This window comes from Mustela nivalis (genome assembly GCF_964662115.1).
Source record: "Mustela nivalis genome assembly, chromosome: 9".
In the NCBI taxonomy this organism is placed as follows: domain Eukaryota; kingdom Metazoa; phylum Chordata; class Mammalia; order Carnivora; family Mustelidae; genus Mustela; species Mustela nivalis.
The window spans coordinates 71,247,462-71,274,630 of record NC_139028.1 but is presented as its reverse complement, the minus strand read 5'-3'; the positions used below and the strand labels follow the sequence as shown (position 1 = coordinate 71,274,630).

Below are 27,169 nucleotides of genomic sequence, written 5' to 3'. Positions count from 1 at the left end.
GAGCATTTTTTTGTTTTTCTCTGGCCCTTTTTTCCTCCTTGGTGTTAAAACTAGAGTTATGTACCTTTCTGTTCCTGTTAATATATAGCCTCATTTAGATTTGTATTTTCAAAATCCATAATTCTCCAGTCAAAAACTAAGCAGGTGGATCCTGTTCTCTTCATCTCTCACAGGGAGGAGAGAAGGGCAGATACACAGCGTGATCAAACAGAGCCCTAGTAGAGCACAGAGGAAGGGCTTCTAGGCCTTTCCCACTGTGCTGGCTCTGACCAGGGCATTGGCACTCCTGGACTGTCACGGGGGGAAGTGATTCTCCAGGAGGAAGTCATTACCTGGCCATCCTCAGGGTCCTCCTTGAGAGCGTGCCCTCCCTCCTGCTGGGAAGGACTCTCGTGACTCAACTTGCAAGTACGGGAAGACCATCAAGCCAGAGCATCTGTGTGCTTCAAAAATCCAAACTCAGGGGCCAGAAAGAACAGGAGTCTGAGGACATCTCTGTAGAAGGTGCAAATGCCCATGGGCCTGTCAATACAGTTGCCCTTGTGAGAGCTGCCAGTGCGGGTGGAGGCCTTTCCGTACCTTTTTCATGAACTAATCTCTGAGAGAAGATCCAGGTTGCTCTTTCCTCATGGCCTGGACAAGTGGTGGTTTGACTTCTCTGTCAACTCCATTGGGCTCCAACTCCAATGCCAATGCATGGATGGGAGCACCGAGAACCAGCAAAGGACGGGTTTCACCTTCAGTAGACACTTCATTTAGATGCTGTCCTTGGTCCCTGGGTCAGATAGGCTGGATCAGTGGCCACAGTTTAGCAAGTATGGAGACCAGGAGAGGTGACCAAGACAGAGTCAATCCTGTCTTGGATTGACCAGGAACAAGGTCAGAGACCACTTACTAGACTTGGAGCCAAGCGCAGGGCAGCAAAGGACATTTATCCCAAGAGCTGCTGTCTAAAAACATGGAATAGGATCTATGGGCATCCTGTTGCCTCCAGTCATGATAGACAATGGGGTCCTGGGCTGTGCTCTGTCTTTGGGTGAGCAAGTGACTCTGGAGATGGAGGACAGTGTCCTTATAGACCTTCCACTTCCCCCTGAGACTGTGATGTGATGCAGAATGCCAAATACTGCCAGCAACCTGCCCATCCATTAGGACTGGCCTTAGGAGTGTTGAGTGACTGGGACTTGGGACTCCTCAGGTCTGGCAGAGATTTGCCCTGTCAGTGTCCGTGTAAGAGTCACAAAGATTTGTGATCCAAGTCACAAAGATTGCCACTGGCATCTCAGGGCTGAATCTGAGATGCCCTTGAAAAAATTTCTTTAGTCAATTTGATTATAAATCCAAAAGTGACTGTCAGTCTCCTGTTGGGCAAGGAGACAAAGCTAGTCTCCCAGGTCTGGTGTGGGCACGTCCTCCTTAGTATCATCCCAGCAACCTGAGGAGGCATTTGGGGTCTTTTTCCCATCACTCAACCTGTTTTCTCCCAGCATTAAATAATTTCCTTCCAGGTAGAGAAAAGACCACCTCCCCCCACCCCACTCTGGCCCAGGCACAGCAGGTTGATTTGTTCGAGAAGGAGGTGGTGAAGCCAGCTGCTCAATGAGCCACCCAGGTGCCCCAGCTAAGATCACTTGGGCAGAAAAAATGGTCCAGTTTTCTACTGTTCCTGATTTTCTGTTGAAAGGAACATAAAGCAATTTCAGGATTGCTTTATGTTAGAAACTAGCCCTAAGACTGCAGAGAAGCTCCTTGCCTGATCAACTGTATCTGGGTAAAAGATCTGGTGAGTGTGAAGAGCTGCTCCCAGGGCCCTCATCAGCTCAAAAGCCCGTGGCTGGCTTGGAGAAAAACTTCCCCACTGAGAAAGATAAGACAACCCCCTTGCGGCAAAAGAGATTTCACCTCTTTGCTTTTTCCATAGAAATTGCAGAATTTGGGGGCACCTGGGTGGCTCAGTGGGTTAAAGCCTCTGCCTTTGGCTCTGGTCATGATCCCAGGTTCCTGGGATCAAGCCCCACATCAGACTCTGTGCTTGTCAGGGAGCCTGCTCCGCCCCCCCCCCGCCTGCCTCTCTGCCTACTTGTGATCTCTGTCAAATAAAAAAATAAATAAGTAAAATCTTAAAAAAAGAAAGAAAGAAAGAAAGAAAGAAATTGCAGAATTTGGAGGCCACTAGAACTGAATCTATAACCAAGATTAGAGCTGTTTTCCACAACCCTTTCTTAGGCAGGTGCGGCTTTGGGACAGATTACCAAAAGTGTTTTGTGGATGCTTCCAGTGGGCCCAGAGAAACCCTGTGGAGGTGAGGCAAACCGGGGAGACATTTGGGATTGACATTAGAGCAGGAATCCCATCCTCCTTCATAAGAATGCAGAAAAGTAACAAGAAAAAGCTTTCCCTGGGTAATTTTCATTTTAACTATTTATGCAATTTTCCCAGATCTTGAGCATTGTTTGCTCTCAGCGTGACCTTCTGCCCTTCAATTTTAGATGTGCTTCAGAAGCCAAATGAAACCCCTGCATGGGGTCTGGAGGATTCTCTGTACTTCTCAAGCCAGGTGAGCTTAGAGCTGGGGGCAGCAGCTAGAGGAGACCCGCTGCTCTGTGAGGCCTCTGGGAGTTATGGGGAAGCTGCAGTCCCCAGTTACTCTAAGGGAGCCCATGCTCTAAAAGGAGAAGCAGATAATGTATTTCCAAAACACAAGTCATACCTCTTGTGTGGCAAGAAAAGAGAAGGGCTAAGAGAAGCGCTTTCCTCAGCTGGGCAGGCTACAGACTCTGTGGGACTCAGTGCAAAAAGAAAAATGCCAGCCTCTTGGTCAAAAAACAGGGAAAAAGTTCTGTTAAAGGTACATGTAAAGCCAGACACAGAAGGTCAAAGAGTGGGCACCTGGGTGGCTCAGGGGTTAAGCATCTGCCTTCAGCTCAGGTCATGATCTTGGAGTCCTGAGATCCAATTCCACATCGGGCTCCCTGCTCACCAGTGAGTCTGCTTCTCCCTCTGGCCAACGCCCCCCATCTCCGCCCGCTCATGCTGGAGTGCTCTTACTCTCTCACACAAAAATAAGTAAAATCTTAAAAAGAAGAAGAAGAAGAAGGACAACTAGTGATTCTACTTATGTGAGGTCCTGAGAGTAGTCAAATTTATAGAAAGTGAAAGAAGGGTGGTTGCCAGGGGCTGGGAGGATGGGGGGATGGGAGGTATCATTAAATGGGTAGAGTTTCAGTTTGGGAAGATGAAAAAATTCTAGAGTTGAATGGTGGGAATAGTTGCACAATGATTTGAAGGTGTTTAATGATACTGAACTGTACACTCAAAAATGGTTAAAATGGCATATTTTATGTTATATATATTTTACAACCCTCTCCCCCCCCACATATGCACACAGGAATACATGAGGTTTTTTTCCCTTCTTTCAAGGTCTCTCTCTCGACTTGTCTTGAGTTTTTTAAATTTGCTATCTAATATTGTTCTAAGTAAAGAAAAATTAATTTCAAATTTTTAGTGTGAATTTTACCCTTTATGTTTTTATTGCACAATGCTAGTATTTTTAAAGGTTTTGTTTATGTATTTGGGATGCCTGGGTGGCTCAGTGGGTTAAGCCACTGCCTTCGGCTCAGGTCATGATCCCAGGATTCTGGGATTGAGTCCCACACTGGGCTCCTTGCTCGGCAGGGAGCCTGCTTCTCTTGTTGCCTCTGCCTGCCACTCTTTTGCCTATGTGTACCGCCCCCCTCAGAAATAAATGAATAAATAAAATCTTAAAAAAATATATTTTATTCATGTATTTTGATAGAGAGAGGGAGGCAGAAAGCACAAACAGGCAGAGCGGTAGGCAGAGGGAGAGCGAGAAGCAGACTCCCTGCTGAGCAAGGAGCCTGATGTGGGGCTTGATTCCAGGGCCTTGGGATCATGACCAAAGCTAAAGGCAGATGCTCAACCGACTGAGCCACCCAGGTGCCCCAAGTGCAATGCTAGTTTTAAATGAAAATATCATAATATTTAACTTGTATTTGAAATCACTGAAATCCCAGGACCCTGAGATCATGACCTGAGCCAAAGGCAAAGGCTTAACCCACTGAGCCACCCAGGTGCCCCAGATCTCCTCCTCCTTAAGGAAACCTAAGGGTAGAGTGCTTACAGCAGAGGGGCCTGGGCTCCCTTTCCTTGCTCACCAACAGACCTCAGCTGTGCCCTGTCATTTTCACCCTCTCACTCCCTGCTCACTGTTGGGATCTGCCGATTGTCTGGTCTATAGTCTTACCTGAGCTAGGAAATACTGGACTGTAAGTCCCTAATCCAGTCCATTTCAGCGCTAAGTGTGGGGTTTCCCAAGTTAATTCCGTAGTCCCAGAGGTGCCATGCATGATGGGTAGCATGGGAGACCCTCCAAAGCTGGTTTGCCCCAGCCAGCCTGGGGGCATAGGGTGGTGTGGGGGTGGGGGCACAGGGCTCCCCTGGCCATCTGGGCAGCTGCCGCATTTGGAGGGTTGAGGAAGCCAAGCCTTTCTCTCATTCTATTCCCTGAATTCTTACAACTGCAGACCGTAGGCAGTACCCTTTCTTTTTGTAGTGGCCTCCCGTGTGTCTGCGAGAGTGGGGGTTTTTCTTGGACGAAGTTTTGCCTTGAGGCCTGTCCAGCTCATGTTGCTGAGTTATGCTCCAAGCAGCTCCACTGGTAAAGTACTCTTGTTTCATCAAGTGTCTTTGGGGGAATTTTCAACTTCGGAGGGCTCCTCTCTGCATCCTACACTGGGAAGAAACCGCACACCGGCTTTACTAGCACCTCTCTGCACATCAGCTGGAGTCTTCCCTTGGCGGAAATGTGCCCCTTCCTTAGGCGCCCGAGGTCCTGTTCCCAGGCAGGCAGCCAGGTGGCCAGGCAGGGGACACACCCGCAGCCTCCCTCTGCCCTCTTCTCAAGCTGAGGGATAATCGGGCCTGCCAGTGCAGTCCAGCTCTGCCCTGTCCAGTCCAGCTAGCAAAGGAGCTAGGGTGAGGGAGAAAGCTTGGGATCTGAGCAAAGGCCGCTGTCAGCGGGGCCGGGAGGCTGCAAGCCTGGGTTTGGTTCTGGGCAGCACAGGGGGCCTGAATGGGCCCAGTGGAGGAGCTCCCGGTCAGTGGCCATGACCCTGGGACTTTGCAGTTGCTCTTCTTCCTCAGTCTTCCCATGTCAGCCCCTATCTGAGCCTCAGCAGGCCTCAGCTGGCAGTTCTTCTGTGTGTGTTCTAGTCTAAGACTGAAGACTGGATCCATGTGGGACTAAGACCTTTTCTAATGTTGACTATCTGTGAGGAGCTTTGAAGGGAAAGCAACCAGTCCCGGCCCAACCCCCATTTCAGATGACTGAGTCATGACCCTTTTTAACAAGACTTCAAAGAAACCTCATCAAAGATAACATTTATATTGAAGAAAACAGTACAACAGTTTTCCCTTTTTTACTGTAAAGCTTGGAATGAAACACGAGCCCCATTTCAGTTCTCTGGCAAACAAAGCACAGTGAACCACAGTGAAGGAGTGGTTATTGCAAGACAAACCTTCCCTCACTCAACCCCCCTTTTTAGGGACCTTGGTGGCCCCTAAGCTGAATCTCTGACATCAGACCTGGTTTTTCAAGTGCTCAGGTCATTAGGCAATCAGAAAACACCAGAGCTCATCTTGATCATCTCTGCCACAAACTGTCATCTGAGAAGGCACAGTTTCGGAGTGGTGAAGGCTTGTGGGATGAGGGGTCACAAAGTCTGGGTTTTGCCCTGTCTTTGCCCTCCTTCTGCACAGCCAGAGGCCCCAGAAGGCATTTAGCTTCTTTGGAAACTGTTTCCGCTTATACAAAGGGGGATAATAAATCCTTTGTATTTCACAAATTAAAATGTATGAAAAAATACTTATTCTGTGCTTGATCAACAACATACTCCCGATATACGTGTGTTGGGTTATAATTGATGCCATTGGTGGTGTTTTCTGCAACACTTTCCCCCACCCCCATACGAGTTTAATAAAACAAAGGTAAAGGTAACAATTTAAAAATCGCTGTATTCAAAATTAATAATAAACTTTAGGGTAAATAAGCTTTAAAACAAAAGTACATAAGCAAAAATAAATAATTTACACCGACCCACTAACCTAATTTTCAGAGTAAAGCCATTTTCAATTACAGCACTGTTATCCCGGGCTCCAGCCTGTGGTCAAACTTTGATAGTTCATTATTTTTAAAAAACAGTAACAAAAAATTGAACGCTAAGTAAAATCTTTAACAAAACCAAAGCACTGGATTTAACTTTTTAATTTTAAATAACCAAACTTTGTCATTTCATACATAATCCAATGTAATGGATCCAATTCAATATAATTAGCATTTCAGCTTGAAGAGGTGGTATTTTAACAGGGATGGAAACTGTAATGAATAGTCTTCAAACCGTGAGGTACAAATAAAAACATACAAGTATACAGTAGAACAAAAACTGCAGACACTCTATTAAACTTGGGGAAATATCTGAAGGCTTTACATCCTTTATTATCCATGATGGCTTTTGGAATTGATTGTTTGAAGTATAGAACCTTTGACGTTTTAGATACAGCCTTTATTTTATTTTTTCACAGTAAGTTAAAAATCCATCATAAGACTCCGAAAGACTCCACTGATCTTGCACGTAGACTCTAGGAGTTTGCAAAGTGATAAAAGAGTAACGTGAAAATTTACCGTATTGCCCTAATTTCATACATCCTTGTACACAATGAATCAGTTTGGGAATCTATTCCAAGAGTTATATACACAAAAGCATCAAGAATAAAATGTTCTCCACTCTTGCATAAAAATGTGTACAGTATGTCAGGAATGGAAAAACTCTAATTTTCCTGGGCCCGGGCTCTCGGATGTCTGCTGCCTGAAGATGAAAGGCTCCTCCCAATGTAGTGCTCCACTGTTTCGAGGACTAATCATCCAACCCTGGCGTTTCTCCTTGTTGGATTCTAGATGCTATTCTGATGGCTTCTTCCAGAGATGGCTGTTCTCCGAGCTGGAACAGGAACAAACACATGGGCATAGTTAAGATAATACCAAAGAAATAGTATATGCCAGAAGTTTAAAAAAAAAAAAAATCAAGACTTTTATTTATTTCACAGAGAGAGAGAGAGAAAGAGACAGCACAAGAAGGGGGAGCTGCAGGCAGAGGGAGAGGCAGAAGCAGGATCCCGCTGAGCAGAGGGATCATGGACCCAGGGATCATGACCTGAGCTGAAGGCAAATGCTTAATCGACTAAGACACCCAGGTGCCCCCAGAAGAAAAATTTCTTTCTGTAATTCTGACAGCTGGACTTAAGACACTACTGCTGATCCAATCATTAAGAGCTTAAAAAAAAAAATCCTTGCAGGAGAATGATGTAACTTCTTTCTGTAGGATTTTGATAAACCTTCACTCGTACAACAGAAAAAAGGTGCTCATCTTTTCCAATGGGGGCACTGAGAACACCCTGCGCCTTTGGCTTCTGTGCCCATAAACTAAATTAAAACCAATGGTCAGCATTTTCCTGAATGTGTTCTCTTTTCCAAGTAAATACATGAGAAACAACTCTTCCCCAGGAAAGGTAATCTGCGCCTAGCATTCTAGACTCTCAGCTTCAATCCAGTGACTTCCCCAAGAAGAGTTTTTTCTGTCTTCTGATTTCCCCCCAGTGTGAAATACAGCTGTGCAGGGACTCTCAGGGGATTAACTTAGGGTCTCTGTTTACACGAGGTTCATTTGCAAGGAGGAGCTCTTAAGTGCTTTACAGAATCCACCTAATGAGACTTATTTGGAAAGTAAAGATGGCTGGGTGGGGGCACGCTGGGATGTTTACCAGCAGCTTTTCTTTTTTCTTGCTATAAACCCCTAAAACACGCAGAGATACTAGAGAACAAAGTGCCGGTCTTTTCGAGTGCACCGCAAACAGCAGTTCTCTTCAAGGAGCTAAGTGCCACACATTATTCTGTGTCCTGCCTCCTGTGAAGGTTATGAATGAAAGGCAGTGTAAGAGGCCGAGAGCTACGGAGTCCGGCTGTCACCATACTCACCTGAACTGCAATCTGGGTGCCGTTGGATGTGGCCACTAAGGTCAGAGGCCTGGTTTCTGTGGTGACTAAGTGATGGCTGTGCTGTTGGTGCCCCATTTCTGATGAGGCAGTATGGAACGCTGCCAAGTCCTGAGCCACAATTGCAACCTTTATCAAAAAGGACACAAAAGGAAAGCTATGATTAAGTACATTAAATTCCGCTTAATACAAGGGACTGTCTTTGGATCTGAAAGGAAAAACTCCCTTCTGACCACAGACTTGTAGAAGCCTAAAGCTGGAAGAGAACTTACATATTGTCTATTCTAGACTCTTCTTCTTTTTTTTAAAGATTTGTTTATTTTATATAGAGACAGCAGAGCAGGGGGAGGGGCAGGGGGAGAGGGAAAGAGAGAATCTCCAGTAGACTCCCTCCCCGCTGAGCACGCAGCCCCACACAGGGCTCAGTCCTGGGATTGAGCCCCGTATTGGGCTCTCTCTACTCAGTGGGGAGTCTGCTTCCCCACCCCCCTCCCCGCCTCTCTGCCTAGTTGTGATCTGTCAAGTAAATAAATAAAATCTTAAAAAAAAAAAAGATCTGTATGTTTCATTGTATGTAAATTGTACCACAATTAAGAAAAAACATTGTAGGCTGATATGAAAAACCTTGTTAATGGTCAGACAAATGAGAATAAAAACAGAATTCAACTTTTGCTTGTGAATTATGCAAATATAAAAAAAAATCCTCAATTCTAGCAAGAAGAGTACAGAAGAACCAGGAAGCGTTTAGACCCATGACATAATTGTTCAAACTTTTTGGAAAACAATTTGGCAGTATGTAGCAAACAGCTTAAAATACTTTATACCATTAATTCAATAATTCCATGTCTAGAATTTACTCCTATGAATATAACCAAAGTCTTATACAACAATTTCTGTATATGGCATGAGTTAATAAGGTCATTTGATGGATTACTTTACAAATGATAAAAATCCTTTTAAAAGACCATTTAATTGGTATAAGAAAGTGCTCAGAACACAGTGTTAGATGGACGACAAGCACAAAATTGTAATCCTAACTCTGTACACACACACACACACATACATACATACACAAAGTAAGTAGTTCTAAATGTCGAGACTAGTTATTTTAACATCAAAAGAGTATAGTAGATTTTTAAAAAAATATGTTATTTTTAAGTAATTTCTAAGCCCACTGTGGGGCTCGAACTCATAACCTTGAGATCAAGGGCCATATGCTCCACTGACTGAACCTGCCAGGTGCCCCGATTACAGCAGATTTTTAGTTTGAGTCTCTATTTTTTTTTTTTAAGATTTTATTTATTTATCAGAGAGAGATGGGGGGAGAGAGCAAGCACAGGCAGACAGAATGGCAGGCAGAGGCAGAGGGAGAAGCAGGCTCCCTGCTGAGCAAGGAGCCCGATGCGGGACTCGATCCCAGGAGGCTGGGACCATGACCTGAGCCGAAGGCAGCTGCCCAACCAACTGAGCCACCCAGGCGTCCCTGAGTCTCTATTTTTAATTACTTTGAATATATTGCTACAAGTGGAATTACAGGATCACATGTAATTCTATGTCCATTAAGTAGGCTCTATCTATGCCCAATAGGGAGCTTGAACTCAATGACCCAAGATCAAGAGTCACACACTCTACCAACTGAGCCGGCCAGGCACCCCCTTACGTTCAATTTTTTTTTTTAAGATTTTATTTATTTATTTATTTGTTTATTTATTTTTAAGATTTTATTTATTTATTTGACAGACAGATATTACAAGTAGGCAGAGGCAGGTTGGGGGGTGGGGGAAGCAGGCTCCCCGCTAAGCAGAGAGCCCGATGCAGGGCTTGATCTCAGGACTCCAGGACCATGACCCGAACCGAAGGCAGAGGCCCCAACCCACTGAGCCACCCAGGTGCCCCACTCATTTATTTTAGAGAAAGAGAGAGAGAAAGTGTGAACAGGGCAGAAGGAGAGAGAGAATTCCAAGCAGACTCCATGCTCAGCACAGAGCCTGACGCGGGGCTCGATCTCACAACCCTGAGATCACGACCTGAGCTGAAACCAAGAGTCAGACACTTAATCAACTGAGCCATTCAGGCACCCAGAACTGCTATACTGTTTTCCATAGTATTGCATCATTTTACATTCCCATGAGCAATGCACCAGAGTTCCAATTTTTGAGTTGGATCCTCAGCAACACTTGTTACTGACTTTTGAATAATAGCCCAACCTAATGGGAGCAAAGTGGTATGTCAGTGTGGTTTTGATTCGTATTTCCCTGATGACTAATGATGTGGAACATCTTTTCATGAGTTAATTGGCCATCTCTAAATCTTGATGGAGAAATGTCTGTTCAAGTCATTTGTTCTGGCTTAAACTGGGTGGCTTAGTTTTTTTATTTTTTTGTCGTTGAGTTATATAAAGTCTTTATTCTAAATATTCATCCCTTATCACATATATAATTTGCAAATACCTTCCTCTCATTAAGTAGATTGTCTTTTCACTCTCCTGGTCCTGGCCTCTGATGCACAAAGTCTTTAATTTTTTATTTTATTTTATATATATATTTTTTCTTTTTCAAAATTTTCTTTAAATTCTAATTAGTGAGTGAAGTTTTTCATTTTGAACAAGTTTGATTATGTTTCTTTCATTGCCTCTGCTTTATAAGAAATAATTCGCTAATCCAGGTCATGAAGATTTTCATCTATATTTTCCTCTAAGCATTATGTAGTTTTAGCTCTTAAATTTAGGTCTTTAAAATATTTTGAGTTATTTTTTATATATGCTATAATGTAAGGGTTGAACTTCACTCCTTCTCAAGTGGATATAATTTTCCCAGCACCATTTGTTTAAATGACCATCCTTTCCCACTGAATGGTCAAATTTTAATTGTTGAAATTTAACTGACTGACTGTGTGAGAGTTTGTTTCCTGACTTTCTATTCTATTACACTGGGAATATTTATTATTTTCGTAATCTCAAACTAAAACAGATGGAGAGGGACGCCTGGGTGGCTCAGTTGGTTAAGCAGCTGCCTTCGGCTCAGGTCATGATCCCAGCGTCCTGGGATTGAGTCCCACATCCGGCTACTTGCTCCGCAGGGAGCCTGCTTCTCCCTCTGACTCTGCCTTCCACTCTGTCTGCCTGTGCTCGCTCTCACTCTCTCTCTCTCTGACAAATAAATAAATAAAATCTTAAAAAAAAAAATAAATAAATAAAATAAAACAGATGGAGAGCATGGACTCTTCTCTCTCTACCTGCTAACTAGGATTCCAGAGGCATCTACAAAACTGAGTCGAAGAATGGATGACAAGCCCAAAATTATAATCCTAACTCTATACACACACACACACACACACAAAAAGAAAAGCCAGTGAAGGACCATTTGCTTTCTTCTCATGCATGTGAAGAACTAGGCAATTTAAGCGTTACAGATAATTCACAGGTGGTGTCTGGACACCCCAAATGGATAGCAGACATTCGCCCAATGGCCTACAGTTGCAGCAGCAGAAGCCATGGGGGCATCTGGTCCTCCAACGAAACCCCCACTCCTGTTGTAGTATTCCTGGTTGCTGGAAGCTGCCTGGCTTCATTCCAGCCCTCAAAGCTGCCTCTCCTGAAAATTTTCCTACTCCCCAGGCTACAGATAAACTACAAAAGAATGTTTGCTTTGGGGTCACTATCCTTCCAGACCTGCAACTCTTAACTGGCATAAGGTATATGTACCCATGCTGTACCGTGCAGCCATCCAGGGATCCTACACTTATGGAAATGACCAGGACCACTCCGTAAGACAGCCTGAAAGCTAGTGGCTGGGTTTTGCTTTTGTTTCTGTGTTTGCAGAGACTATAATTAACAAGCAATAAATGCACAAATCTTTAGGTGTTCTGTTGAGTTCTGGCTGTTAGATACATCTGTAGAACCATCACCTAAAACAATAGAGATGACAGTTCCTTCATATTGCATCCCATCAGTTTCCTTCCCCTGGGCAAGCAGCATGTTCTGATTTCCATCACCATGGATTTGTTTTGTCTGTTCTTGGATTCCATGTAAGTGAAATCATATGATACGTATTCTAGTGGAACTGCTGAGTGGTGGGGTGTAAGAAACCACCGAACAGTTCTTCAAAGCGGTTATATCATTTTACACTCCCACCAGCATATACGAATGTTCTAGTTGCTTCGCATTTTTACCATTTTCTTAGTCTTTTCACAGTTTTAGTAATCTTCCTGTGTCTGAAATGGTGGTATCTCATTGCGATTTTAAATTGCATTTCTTTGATAACTACAGATTTGAACACTTTTTTGTTACTGGCCATTCTTTTTTTTTAAGATTTTTATTTATTTATTTGACAGACAGAGATCACAAGTAGGCAGAGAGGCAGGCAGAGAGAGAGGGGGAAGCAGGGTCCCTGCTGAGCAGAGAGCCCAATGCGGGGCTCCATCCCAGGACCCTGGGATCACGACCTGAGCCAAAGGCAGAGGCTTTTACCCACTGAGCCACCAAGGTGCCCTTCTTACTGGCCATTTTTTTTTTTTTTTAAAGATTCATTTATTTATTTGACAGAGAGAGAGAGATCACAAGTAGGCAGAGAGGCAGGCAGAGAGAGAGGAGGAAGCAGGCTCCCTGCTGAGCAGAGAGCCCGATGTGGGACTCGATCCCAGGACCCTGATCAGGATCATGACCTGAGCCGAAGGCAGCGGCTTAACCCACTGAGCCACCCAGGCGCCCCTTACTGGCCATTTTTATATCTTCTTTTGTGAGAGGTCTGTTCAAATGAACAGTCAAATGATTTGCTCATTAAAAAAAAATTATAAGGGTGCCTGGGTGGCTCAGATGGTTAAGCGTCTGCCATGGGCTCAGGTCATGATCCTAGGGTTCTAGGGTCGAGTACCAAGGCAGGCTCTCTGCTCTGAGAGGAATCTGCCTCTCCCTTTCCCTCTGCCTGCTGTTCCCCCTGCTGGTATTCTCTATCAGATAAATAAATAAAATCTTTAAATAAAATAAAATACAATATTGTATTTATTTTGCTCACTTTTAATAGGCTATTCATCTTTTTACTGTTGATATGTAGAATTTTGTTATATATTCTCAATATAAATCCAGTGTCAGATATATAGTGTGAATATATTTTTCCCAATCTGAAATTTTCCCAATCTCATTCTTAATGAGGTCTTTTGGTGAACAGAATTAATTCTGATGAAGTCCAATTTATCTTTTTTTTTAAATTGGTAGTGCCTTTTTTTTTTTTTTAAGATTTTATTTATTTATTTGAGAGAGAGACAGTGAGAGAGCATGAGCAAGGAGAAGGTCAGAGGGAGAAGCAGACTCCCCATGGAGCTAGGAGCCCAATGCGGGACTCGATCCCGGGACTCCGGGATCATGACCTGAGCCGAAGGCAGTCGTCCAACCAACTGAGCCACCCAGGCGTCCCGGTAGTGCTTTTTTTTATCCTAAGAAATCTTTATCCTAGGGTTACAAAAATATTCACTTTTCTTCCAGAAGCTTTATGATTCTGAGTTTTGTATTTCAAGGTGTAAAGACCTTCAACTTCGTTCTTTTTTCTAGGTTGTTTTATTTATCAAAGGTCCTTTCATTTTCATGTAAATTTTAAAATGAGATTATTTAATATCTTCAAAGGAGCATACTGGAATTTTGATTGTGAGGCTATGGAATTTATAAATGAATTTATGAAGAATGAGAGCTACTATTTTTGACAGACTCTTTCACTGAACACGGTAAGGCAGCTGCAGCAAATCTCAGCACTGCTTTCAGCATAGCGTAAGAACAACTGTAAAATGTATTAATAGCCTGTATTTTGAAGGAAATGAAAAATTAAAACTACAAAGAGATACATCAGATTGGCAAAAATGCAAAAATTCGATACCACTGTGTTGACTCTACAGAAGGGAAAGAGGCTGTCTCAAATGCTGCTGGTGGTCATGTGGCTGGGCACTGTCATGTGGAATGGAAGCTTGGCACTACTTATCGCAATTATAAATGCACTCCAGGATTTGCCTAGCAGACTTACACACATGCCAAGTCACACGAGCATGAGGTGATATGTTGTTTGAAACAGCACAAGTTTTTAACCATGGTGTTCATATAATGAAACATGGTACAGTTTTTAAAAATGAGGAAGTGGTCTGTATAATGAAACAGAAATATTGCCTAGATGTATAATTAAGTTAAACAGAAAAACAAACAAGGTGAAGAACAGTATAGTTTACTACCATAAGAAAGAAAGGAAGGGGAGAAGACGACCGTATTTGTTTGTATACACTTCATGAATTGCTGGAAGGCTACACAAGAAGCTAGCAAGCATGGATTATCTCTGCGGGGGCAAGAACTAGGTTGATGGAGGCAGGGCTAGGGGGAAGACTTTCCACTGCACACTTGTGTATACTTTTTGATTTCTGAACTATGTGACTATATTACATATTCAAAATATTAAATAAAGTAAATTTTGCAAATCAACTTTTCCTAACTATCTGATGATGATCACTGGAGGGGTTACGATTAACGAACACCTTAATATACACTGGGGCTTTGTATTAACTACTTAATACGCACTTTCTCATTCAGTCCTTACCTCAGCCTTTTGGTGTGGATGCAACAATCACTCCTCTTTTACAGAGGATGAAAAACTGAGACTCAGAGCTGTGTGGCTAACGAGCTGTAAAGCTGGGATTCAATCCAAGTCTGTGTGCTTCATAACACCATATCACACTGCATATCTACATAACGGTTATGATATTGACACGTGTACTGACTCATATCCAAAGAAAATATCATTACCTGCTGTCCTTCTGTGCCCTCGGCTGTAACCATAGCAACAGAGTGTGTTCCTGCTGAGGAGATGACTGCGTCGTGAGCCGGGACTGTAATGGGAGTGCCATCCTGCGTTACCATTGTGATGGTATTGCCAATGGCTTGCATGTCAGCTTGAGATATGTTGACCTGCAATACAATGCATTTTACAAATCAGTCTCTCTCTTTTTTTTCCAGTTTTTAAAATAAGCTCTACGCCCAATGTAGGGCTTGAACTCATGACCCTGAGATCAAGAGTTACACGTTGTACTGACTAAGCCAGCCAGGTGCTCCAAATATTTGGCAATACTTATTGAGGACTAGGCCTGATCCTTGTATAAATCTACTCTGAGGGAGCAAATAGTAATAATAAACTCTTTTAGAAAGAGATAATCAGAAAAACTATTTCTTTTCGTTTTTTAAAGGTTTTATTTTTAAGTAATCTCTACACTCAATGTGGGGCTTGAACTCACAACCCTGAGATCAAAAGTCACATGTTCTACCGACTGAGCCAGCCAGGTAGCCCAAAACTGCTGAGCAGAGAGCCTGATGCGGGGCTCGATCCCAGGACCCTGGGATCATGACCTGAGCCGAAGGCAGAGGCTTTAACCCACTGAGCCACCCAGGCGCCCCAAAACTGACTATTTCTGAAGTACATTTCCTCTTCTCCATCTCTACTGCCCATTTAGACCTTTATTTTCCTCTCGTCTGACCTCCTGCAATAATATAACTTCTTCCTAGGGATCCAGTCTAACCTTATCTAAACCATCCTCTACCTTGACACCTTTTTAAGAAAACAAATTTCGGGGCACCTGGGTGTCTCAGTAGTTAAGTGTTTGCTGCTCTCAGCTCAGGTCGTGATTCCAGGATCCTGGGATGAAGCCCTGCATCTGGCTCCCTGCTAAGTGGAAAGCCTGCTTTTCTCTCCCACTCCCCCTCCTTGTGTTTCCTTTCTCACTGTGTCTCTTTCTCTGTCAAAGAAATAAATAAAATCTCAAAAAAAAAACCCAAATTTCATTTCATTATGCTCCCTCCTTATATCCCCAGTGACCTCCCATTACTAGAGTTCAGACTTCTTTTTTAGAGATTTTTATTTATATTTATTTATTTGACAGACAGAGATCACAAGTAGGCAGAGAGGCAGGCAGAGAGAGAGGGAGAAGCAGGCTCCCCACTGAGCAGAAAGAGCCCGATGTGGGCGTGATCCTAGGACCCTGGGATCATGACCCGAGCCGAAGGCAGAGGCTTTAACCTATTGAGCCACCCAGGTGCCCCAGAATTCAGACTTCTTTTTTTTTTTTTTTTTTAAGATTTTATTTATTTATTTGACAGAGAGAAATCACAAGTAGTCGGAGAGGCAGGCAGAGAGAGAGAGAGGAGGAAGCAGGCTCCCTGCTGAGCAGAGAGCCCCATGCGGGACTCGATCCCAGGACCCTGAGATCATGACCTGAGCCGAAGGCAGCGGCTTAACCCACTGAGCCACCCAGGCACCCCAGAATTCAGACTTCTTACAAGTCTTTTGCAATATGGCCTTTAACAGCTTCTCCAGACTCATCTTCTACTACTTCGAAACCAGCATCTGGCATTCCTAGCCACAATTAACTATCTGCAGTTCCTGAGTGTCATATTCTGTTATATCTTCGTGACTTTTCCCATCCCTTCATTCTGCCTGCCAAACTATGAAAATTCTTCATGATCCAACTAAATGGCCACTCTTGGGGTACGTGGGTGGCTCCGTTGGTTAAGTGTCTGACTTCAGTTCAAGTTGTGATCTCAGAATCCTGGGATGAGCCCCACTCTGGGCTCCCTGTTCGTCAGGGAGTCTGCTTCTCCCTTTTCCTCTGCCCCTCCCCCTGCACTCATGCTTGCTTTCTAATAAATAAATCAATCTTAAAAAAAAAAAATGCCCATTCTCCATAAGGGCTTCCAACATTCCTTCTGGAAGAATTATTTACTCCTGGGGCACCTGGATGGCTCAGTCATTAAGTGTCTGCCTTTGGCTCAGGTCATGATTCCGGGGTTCTAGAATCGAGCCCCACATCAGGCTCCCTGCTCAGCAGGAAGCCTGCTTCTCCCTCTCCCACCCACCCTGCTTGTGTTCCCTCTCTCGCTGTGTCTCTCTGTGTCAAATAAATAAATAAAATCTTAAAAAAAAAAAAAAGAATTATTTACTTCTTCCTCCAGGATGACACTGTGCTTTACACATCCCTCAATCATATGACCATCATTATAAGAAGTTATTGGTCATTTAGGAATAGCTCTCTCCTACTAGACTATGATACCCACCCCTACTTTCTGTACTCCCCACATGAAGTCTATCAAAATATCTGGTACTGGGTAGAATTCAGTAATTGTTTACTATTTAATTGACTAAAGGAATGGAAGAAAATATCTAATCCCTGAAGGAAATGGGAAGGCTACATGTGGAGAAAATACCTCACGATAAGGAAAATAGCTGTTCTGGAACACATGAAGGGGGATGAGATTCATTTTATCTGGTCAGAGAGTAGCCAAGAGTGGTTGACAACAGTAGGTTCCAGTCTGATAAACAACAGAATTATCCAACAATGGAACAGAGTGCCTCTTACGAAAGAAATTGCCTTATCTATTTGGGGGCTGCTGTAGCGGGAAATTCTCCTGTATCAGGAGGGAGGAAGGTTACCTAGCATGACTTCAAGAGGGTCTCTGTCTGTTTGATCTAGTTCAAGAAAGTCTTGGGTTTGATGCTAAATTAAAACTGCATTAGTAGGGCGCCTGGGTGGCTCAGTGGGTTGGGCCGCTGCCTTCGGCTCGGGTCATGATCTCAGGGTCCTGGGATCGAGTCCCACATCAGGCTCTCTGCTCAGCAGGGAGCCTGCTTCTCTCTCTCTCTCTCTCTCTCTGCCTGCCTCTCCATCACTTGTGATCTCTCTCTGTCAAATAAATAAATAAAATCTTTAAAAAAAAAACTGCATTAGTAAATATATTTAATCTTTCATGGCAACGAGTGGACAAAGAATATGGTAAGGAAGTAGTGTTGTGATGGGGGAGGGAATGAATGGGATGGTAAAAACACCTTGAACTTGCCAATCCTGAACATGTTCTGTCTCCTAATTAACATCAGCATAGTAACAGTTACCAACACGAAGGCAGATTCATCATGGGGTAGGGAGGTAAGCTCTGAGAAAGACAGGGAAAGAGAGAGTTCTCCATGGAAGACAGTTATAGGTGGATAAAGAGTCCCATGTCTATTTCTATCAGGTACTAAGACAGCCTTAATTGGAGATTAAAAATGAAATCAGTGGGGTGCCTGGGTGGCTCAGTGGGTTAAGCCTCCACCTTCAGCTCAGGTCATGATCTCAGGGTCCTGGGATCGAGCCCCGTTTCAGGCTCTCTGCTCAGCAGGGAGCCTGCTCCTTCCTCTTTCTAAGCCTACCTCTCTGCTTACTTGTGATCTCTCTGTGAAATAAATAAATAAAATCTTAAAAAAAAAAAAAGAAATCAAATCTGGATTATTTTAGGCTAGTGGCATCTAGAAACCAATTATTTGGAGAATAACAATTACATGGCTTTACCCCGGGAAATAAAGATACTTGGTCCATTAATTCTGGGAGGTAAGTTAAGTGAACTCCCATTAACTCCAGGTAGGGAGAAAATCACATGCTGGAAATTTTACAGTTTTGCCCATTGCTAACTTTCCAGGACTTTTTTTTTTTTTTTTAAGATTTTATTTTTAAGTCATTCCTACACTGAATGTGGGGCTTGAACTCACAACCCCAAGATTAAGAGTCACATACCCCACTGACTGAGCCCGTCGGGCACCCCCTCCCAGGATCTTTCAATGCTGCTTCCCTATCCTCATCTCCTCAGACAAGGCTCTACTGGTTTATCAATCTTACCTCCTGGATTTAATCAACTACTAAATAATCCTAACCCTTCTCGGATTTATATTTCTCATGAACCATTTACTTTTCAAGCCCTCAATTTCACTGTGGTTCTGACCTTTATCACATTACCTTTGAACTATACCAGTAACTATACCAATATCACTCCAACAGTACCAACGCTGGAGTCACAGGCATCCTCCCTCTCCTAATGCCCCTGTACGGAGCCTCTCTCAGTGGCCTACAGGAACACCTTTAGCTCTCACACAGCCTAGGAGTTGATATTCTTTTTTTTTTTTTTTTTTTTTTTAAGGAGTTGATATTCAAGGCTTTCCTCAGTTGGGGCTGAACCTGCCTTCCATGTCCATGTTCAAAGAAATATTATTTAACTCGTTTGGCTTTTGGTGGATACTCACATGCTGAGTCCCATCCTGGGATATAAGTGTAACTTGTTGACTCAACCCGGACTGTGTCACCGTGGCTACTTGTGTAGACACAACATCATCCCCTTCCACGCCTGTAACATACGTGATCTGGGACCCTTTAAGAACATCTTCACTTTGACCTATTTAAAACAAATGAATCATTTGTTTGACCAACCAACCAAGCTGTTTAGAAAACAGAGGATATATTTTCTTTTTTAAATCACTTTGAATATTTCTTATTTATCTTTTCCTAAATTTTTGTTTTAATTCCTGTTCATTAACACACAGTGCGATATTGGCTTCAGACGTACAATTCATCACTTCCATACATCACCCGGTGCTCATCACAATACTCCTTAACCCCCGTCCCCTATTTCACCCACCCCCTCCCTGCCTACCTTCCATCTGGTAACCATCAGTTTGCTTGGCATAGTTAAGAGTCTATTTCTTGTTTTGTCTCTCCTTTATTCCCCTTGCTCATTTGTTTTGTTTCTTATATTCCATATGAGTGAAATCACATGGTATTTCTCTTTTTCTGACTTATTCCACTTAGCATATACTCTTTGCCTCCATCCATGTCATTGTAAATGGCAAGATTACATTCCTTTTTATAGCTGAATAACATTCTGTCGTGTGTGTGTGTGTGTGTGTGTGTACATCTTTATCCACTCATCAATTGATGGACAGACACTTGGGCTGCTTCCATACCTTGGCTACTGTAAATAATGCTGCTATAAACACAGGGTGAATAAGAGCATGAGTGGGAGGGACAGAGGGAGAGAGAGGGTAAGAATCTCAAGCAGACTCCACACTGAGCTGGAGCCCGACTCAGAGCTCAGTCTCACAAGCCTGAGATCCTGACTTGAGCTGAAACCAAAAGTTGTTACCCAACCAACAGAGATGCCCAGGTGCCCCTTGTGTTTTTGTATTCTTCAGGTAAATACCCAGTAATTTGATTACTGAATCATAGGGTAATTCTATTTTTAACTTTTTTGACAAACCTTCATACTGTTTTCCACAGTGTCTGCACCAGTTTGCATTCCCACCAGCAGTGTACAAGGGTTCTTTTCTCACCAACACCTGTGTGATTTTAGTCATTCTGTTGCAGTGTAGTTCTGATTTGCATTTCAAAAACAGACAATATTTGGGGCGGCTGGATGGCTCAGTGGTTGAGCGTCTGCCTTAGGCTCGGGCCATGATCTCGGGGTCCTGGGACTGAGCCCCACATCGGGATCTCTGCCTAGCGGGCAACCTGCTTCCTTCTCTCTCTGCCTGCTTGTGATCTCTCTCTCTGTCAAATAAATAAATAAAATCTTAAAAAAAAAATAAAAAGACAATATTTTAAACACGACAGAAATACTTGTATAGATAAAGTGTATAGGTATTATATTCCAAATCATAAAAATGGCTTCCAGCACCTCTTTCCAATTCTTCCACCTCCACTTTTGTAGAGCCAAACTGAATCAAAGCAGACCAAACCGAAGCTTTCCAAATCAAATTTAAATGTTCTAATTTCCAGGGTGTCTGGGTGGCTCAGTTGGATAAGCATCAGACTTCCGCTGAAGTCTTGATCAGTCCTGGGATGGAGCCCCACATCAGGATCCCTGCTCAGCGGGGAGCCTGCTCTTCCCTCTCCCTTTGTCCCTCCCCCTGCTCAGGATATCTCTTTCTCCCTCTCTCAAATAAATAAGTAGTCTTAAAAAAAAACTCCTAATTTTGGGAGACCCCTTTTATTCTTGGAGTCCTTTTATTCTTGGAGACCCCTTTTATTCTTGTGACTTGGAGTCATTCTGTGATACCATGCATGTGTGCCAGGGCATGGGGGGTACAGGACAGGAAGACTGCCTGGCAAACTACCCTTCCAACAGGGCAAGTATGCATGAAGTTCTTGCAGTCACTTAAGAAGCTGTTAAAAATGATAAGACAATCTTCATAAACATTAACCACAAAACCAGAATGTGGTGTCAACAGAAACTACTATAATACTAAATTACTTACTCTTTAACACAAGTGACTGATTGCAAGTCATCAGTACACAATGACCACATTGTGTAAAGACAAGGTAATGGCATATTATCTGGGGTAAGGTTAATCATTTAATGAGGGACAGAACAGGAACCCCCATCCACTTCTTTATTTCATAAAGAACCAGCAAGTAAACAGCAATTTCAACAGTCCATTACTGCTATACTTGGCAACCAGGAAGCCTGCTGATCCTTCTCTTCTATGGCTTTCTACCTCCCACGAAGCCAGAAAAAGGGCAAATATGGGATTATTTTTTTTCCTTCAAGGAAGGACTTATGCTAATTTAAGAGTACTTCTCCATGGTAGTGGCTGTTGCTTGCACGCATATGGCTCTGATCCCGGGCGTGTAATCTCCACGGCAGTCATTACTTCACGCCTGTCTGTTCTGTGTCACAGCCATTCAGATACTATGATCTGAATGGGCTACAAAACCTCAAGAATCATACGAGAGGAAAGGAATGCAAACACATCGGTATTCTTGGAAAAACAATCTTTGTTGATTATTTTTTTAACAAAATATGCGCCAGTATTTCACGGACTATTTCCAGAATACAAGAAATTCAGACCATCTGCAAGATCAACTTTGAAGGGAGAGACTGAAGAAGCTTAAAAAAAGAATTTCCAGGGCACCTGGCTGGCTCAGTGGGTTGAGTGTCTGCCTTTGGCTCAGGTCATGATCTCAGGGTCCTGGGATCAAGCCCCGAATCCGGCTCCTTGCCCAGTGGGAGGCCTGCTTGTCCCTCTCCCTCTGCCCATTCCCCTTACTTGTGCTCTCTCTGTCTGACAAAAAAATAAAATCTTAAAACAACAACAAAAAAAAGAATTTTAAAACCTGAGCTTGTCATCATTAAAGACTGTTTTAAAAACAAACAAACAAACAAAGCCTACTTTCTAACTGCAAGGACCCAGCATTTGGGGGGCTACTGGACCGTGTGCACTCACAGCGCTTTGCCAAAAACACAGCACCCAGGACTGAAGGAGCTGTTACTTCGACACATGACAGACGTCTGAAAAGACAAACAAGAACTACAGGGAACCACCGCAGCAGGGAGCAAATGATGTGCTCTTCCCCTCATTCTCCAACCAGCATTTTTCACCTAAAAATTTTTCAACGCTTCACTCTAAGAATGGGAAAATATGATTTCTTTTCATTTTCAAATCTATCTTGTTTAGGAGGTATGTGGTGACCAGCAGGACAACCTAGGTTTTGTTTTTTTAAGAAAACCTTCACTTACTCTACTTCCTCACTTATGAAATTACAGAATGTAATCAATCCTCTAATGTTTTTTCCCAAGAGTTTATTCTTATCGAAATGAATGCTTCTGTCTCCTACAACACTGCTGAATAGCACATGAATCAACGAAGAGTTATCTGGCAGTGCTACACCGCTCTAATGCTTAAGACCAACATCATCAGGGCACCCAAACAGCCTAGCTGCTCCTCCCTTCCTTTCTAGGGCAGAAGCGCCCCACTGGCCAGACGACTTCTTCTTCTTCTTTTTTTTTTTAAGATTGTATTTATTTATTTGATAGAGAGATAGACAGCACAAGCAGGCAGAACAGTAGGCAGAGGGAGAGGAAGAGACAGACTCCCCGCGAAGCAGGCATCCCGATGCGGGCCTCAATCCTAGCAAGACCTGAGCTGAAGGCAGCTACCCAACTGACTGAGCCACCCAGGCACCCCTGGCCAGACTTCTTTTAGTCTCTCCAATTTACTTTGCTCCCTTCACCCTGAGGGCTTTCTGTATGCGCCCTTCCCTCTATTGGAATGTCCTCTTGACTTTGCTCCTTATTTCCCCTTCTTGCCAAATCCTTGCCTCTCCACCAAATTTACCTCCATCCACCCTCTCCCATCTCTCCTAGTAGCTGTCACTTTAACCTATTTAAGAACTGTGCCTAGCTAACCTGTAATGAACTTTACAAAACTAGGAAGCTCACATAGCCTTTGCAAGTGATTTACTGCAACTCTTTGCCTTCACAGTCTATTATACCTAGCGGTCACTTATTAAGCAGAAAAGAAGTCACTCCAACTCAGCTTGAAGCAAGGCGAGACTGCTCGAGATATCTAGCAGTGGGTCCTTCCTCTGCTTCCCAGCGTGGCCGACCCCTCTGCTCCTACCACTAGAGGCCACTGTCACTTGAAATAAGCTTAATCTTCAGGCTGCCAGGTTCCAGGACTTCTTTAGTGACAATACAGCTTTCCTTGCTGAACAGAAGCCACAGTCAAGAGCTAAAACCCTCTGTCCTATATGCAAATGGAACCAGGTCTGACAAAAGAAAAACTGCCATTTGAGCTAAGCTGTGTGTCCTAAACCCACTCTATTGCGATCCTTCTGTTTAACAAGAGGAGAACCAAACAGGGAACAAAACAAAACAAAACAAAAACACCTCCCAGACTAGGTTAACTTCCCATAGATGTCCCAGAGCACCAAGCCCATTTCTTTGACAGCACTTACTACAGTTGTAAATTCTATGTCTGTGTGATTATTTGAATAAAACTCTGTGATCTGAGAAAATGCTATGAATCACAAATTATGATAGCTGTTAATTCCCCAACATAGAGTTTTACTGGAAAGTACACTCACCTGGGGGAGGCTCAAAGAAGGCTTCCTGCTCCTCCTCGATGGGCTCAGTGTCATTGTGGGCTGTCCGTTTGTGCATGGCCAGAGTGGAGATCTGCTTGTAGGTCTTCCCACAGTGGTTACAGTTGTATGGTTTGGAATGAGTGTGAACAACATGATGTTTGTATAAACTGGAATATTCTGTAAACCTTTTGTCACACCCAGGGACTGTACAAACATATGGCTTTTCACCTAAGTAAAGAACACACACACAGAAAATCAACTTTGCATATGAAGGCATAATCAATCCATTTCTCCCACGGGGGGGGGGGGGGATGGGGAGGCAACTAATAGCAAAAATAGATAGTTCTCAGATCTCTTTCTATACTGCCATAAGACAAAACATAAGAAAAGACTCCATTAACTATGGTTTTTGTCTTGGCTCAAAAGGTAGTCTGATTTCTGAGTCTTATCTCGTGCCTGAATACCATTTTCCCCTTAATTTCAAGGGATGAGAAAAGGACGGAGAAGTTGCCAAGTTTAATGCTAAGCTTTGATAAAACTCATTGATTGTTAACTACAACTAGACAAGCTAGATATGAATACTATACTAAAAAATAATAAATGCAGTTATTTTTAAAACAAATACATCTTTCCCTAAGGGTTTTATAAGGACAATAAAAAATGATTGCCTAGGGGCACCTGGGTGGCTCAGTGGATTAAGCCCCTGCCTTCGGCTTGGGTCATGATCTCAGGGTCCTGGGATCGGGTCCCGCATCGAGCTCTCTGCTCAGCGGGGAGCTTGCTTCCCTCTCTCTCTCTCTCTGGCTGCCTCTCTGTCTACTTGTGATTTCTCTCTGTCAAATAAATAAATCTAAAAAAAAAAAAAAAAAGATTGCCTAAAAAGTCCACTAGACATGGTCTAGACACTTAGAAATCTAAAAGGACACACATTTCTAAAATGTGCACATGCACGTGTGTATACACGCGCATGTCGTATTTCATTCTCATTTGTACCATTCCTTGCGTAATCACATTTTCTTGCATGGTTCTAAACACAGTAGAACCACCCACAAACAGTAAAATCTCACCCTGATGTCATCTGTAACATAAGTCTGAGCATAAAGTAATTGGAAATTGCTTCCTTCCTCTGCCCAGTCTATGTTCCCAAAGCCGGGTAGGTTAATGTTCTTATCTTGGTAACCGTCTGTGGGACAAACCTGGTAAGGTCAAGGCCAGGAAGGGAAATGGCAGGCAATTCCAAACAGAAAAGCTGCTCCATTGATATTCAGGCTGGAGCAGAAACCGCCCCTAGGTGGCACCAAACCACAGTCAAGACAGAAGTGGATTTGAATTGGGCTTTGGCGCTCTCTACTGGCTATCTGCGCAGCCTTAACTGGATCCTCTAACCAAACCTGAAAGAATGGGTTGCATTTTACATAGCTGAATATTTGCACTCCACTTATAGCATAATGTGGGCATTTACTGTATTATCTACCTGATATCATTAGCTAATCTTTTCTTCCACTCCAGACATCCTCTGGGTCAGACCAAAAATTATAGCTATGTACTATATCTCTCTACTTCACTGCTTCTCAATCACATAAAAGACCAGGTGGGTGTTAATTTCTTTATGTATTTTTACACACACACACACACACACACACACACACACACACACACACACCTGGAGCTTTCTAAATATATACCGATGCCTGGGTTTCATTCCATAAAATTATGTCAGACTTGTGCAGACAGAATATGGGGAATAATCTATTTTTAGAAAAGTGAATCCAATGTATGGTCACATTCAAGAGCACGACTTTATTTAAATGTTCCAAAGCTCTAATCTTAATGCAGGCATCCCTCTTACTGGAATATAATTTGCCCATTAAACATGTGGAACAGTAAACTCTTAGGTAATGCATCTATATTCCACTTGCTTTAAATGGGAAAAATAATGTTTTCCCAGACCATCTAAAAATTCCAGCCAATGGGCAGTTGGGTGGCTCAGTTGGTTAAGAATCTGCCTTCGGCTCAGGTCATGATCCCAGGGTCCCTGCTCAACAGGGAGTCTGCTTCTCCCTCTCCCTAGGCCCGTCTCCCCTGTTTTGTGGATTCTCTCTTTGAGAAATAAATAAAATCTTTTAAAAATTTAAAAAAAAAAAAAACAGCCAATTTCCCCAAATATCATACAAAGGCTCTTAAGCACCTGTGTTATAATCCACCAAGAACATTTACCTAATATGAAGCACTTCAAACACCAGTTATCTAATTATTTAACATTCAGGGAACTCAGTAGTAGGTATATGATGATTTGTAATACACAATGATCCAGTACAGAATCAGACAGGAATTCTGTTTTCCTTTTACAACACAAACATACTATAATCTAAAAATCAAGTATTTTAAAGATATAAAAGAAAAACACATTATAGTCCTTCTAATCTATGGTTTTCTTTTCCATTTTTTTAGAAAACAGTGTAATAATGGAGGGAACACGATGGCAATAACGCATACTACACAATGTAAGCACAAGACATGACCGTACAGAAATATGACTTCAGTATGTCCTATGTTTTCACAATAGACTCACTTAAAATATTTTTCTTTCACAGAAAAATGCATCACAAGTAGATTCATTACAGTGGGCTTTCAGTTTGGATCATAAATTTTGGGTAAAAATTTTGAAAATCCTTATAGCAAACATACAGATGGTTAGAGTTCAAGTGGGGAGAGAGACCACTGACGATCCATCCAAACTGACGATGTTATCTTCCCTTTCTAACCTGCTCTCCCCCATTTTATGATTCACACAACCCAGATTGATAGGTTCTTCTTTACACCTCGTGACTAACCAAGTCCTGTGCAGATACCTCTTCAATGTCTTTTCATCTGTATCCTTCCCCATCTCATACTCACTTTGAATATTCTAACAGCCCTCAGTTTACTTGCCATTGGTCTCATTTCCCTTTAACATCTCTCTGTAGGGGTGTCTGGGTGGCTCAGTGGGTTAAGCCTCTGCATTTGACTCAAGTCATGATCCTGGAGTCCAGGGATCGAGCCCCACATCAGGCTCTCTGCTCAGCAGGGAGCCTGCTCCCCTCTCTCTCTGTCTCTCTGCCTACCTGTGATCTCTGTCAAATAAATAGATAAAATTAAAAAAAAAAAAAACTCTCAATAATATGGACTGAGTGATTTTTTTCCTAAGAAAAAGCAAATGTTTGGGTGTCTGGTGGCTCAATCTGTTAAGCATCTGCCTTCGGCTCAGGTCATGATCCCATGGTCCTGGGACTGAGTCCTGCATCAGGCTTCCTGCTCAGGAGGGAGCCTGCTTCTCCTTCTCCTCCCTGTGTGCTCTCTCTCTCTCAAATATAAATAAAATCTTAAAAAAAAAAAGGCAAACCTTCTTTAAATCCTCTTAAGGTTTCCTCTCTGCCC

General features: G+C 43.0%; 1 protein-coding gene across 6 annotated transcripts in view; it reads right to left on the bottom strand.

The window, feature by feature from the left end:
• Positions 1–6,013: 6,013 nt before the first annotated feature.
• The window catches only part of ZNF143 (zinc finger protein 143), a 61,663-nt gene continuing 40,507 nt past the window's right edge, over positions 6,014–27,169 (bottom strand). For all 6 annotated transcript variants that reach the window (XM_082683090.1, XM_082683091.1, XM_082683089.1 and 3 more), the window contains exons 12-16: positions 23,753–23,980; positions 19,135–19,283; positions 14,844–15,005; positions 8,051–8,197; positions 6,014–7,016 (exon numbers count right to left, since the gene is read on the bottom strand). In XM_082683090.1, the coding sequence (XP_082539216.1) occupies positions 6,933–7,016; positions 8,051–8,197; positions 14,844–15,005; positions 19,135–19,283; positions 23,753–23,980 (770 nt within the window). In that variant the 3' untranslated portion in view covers positions 6,014–6,932. The remainder of the gene's footprint in view (positions 7,017–8,050; positions 8,198–14,843; positions 15,006–19,134; positions 19,284–23,752; positions 23,981–27,169) is intronic.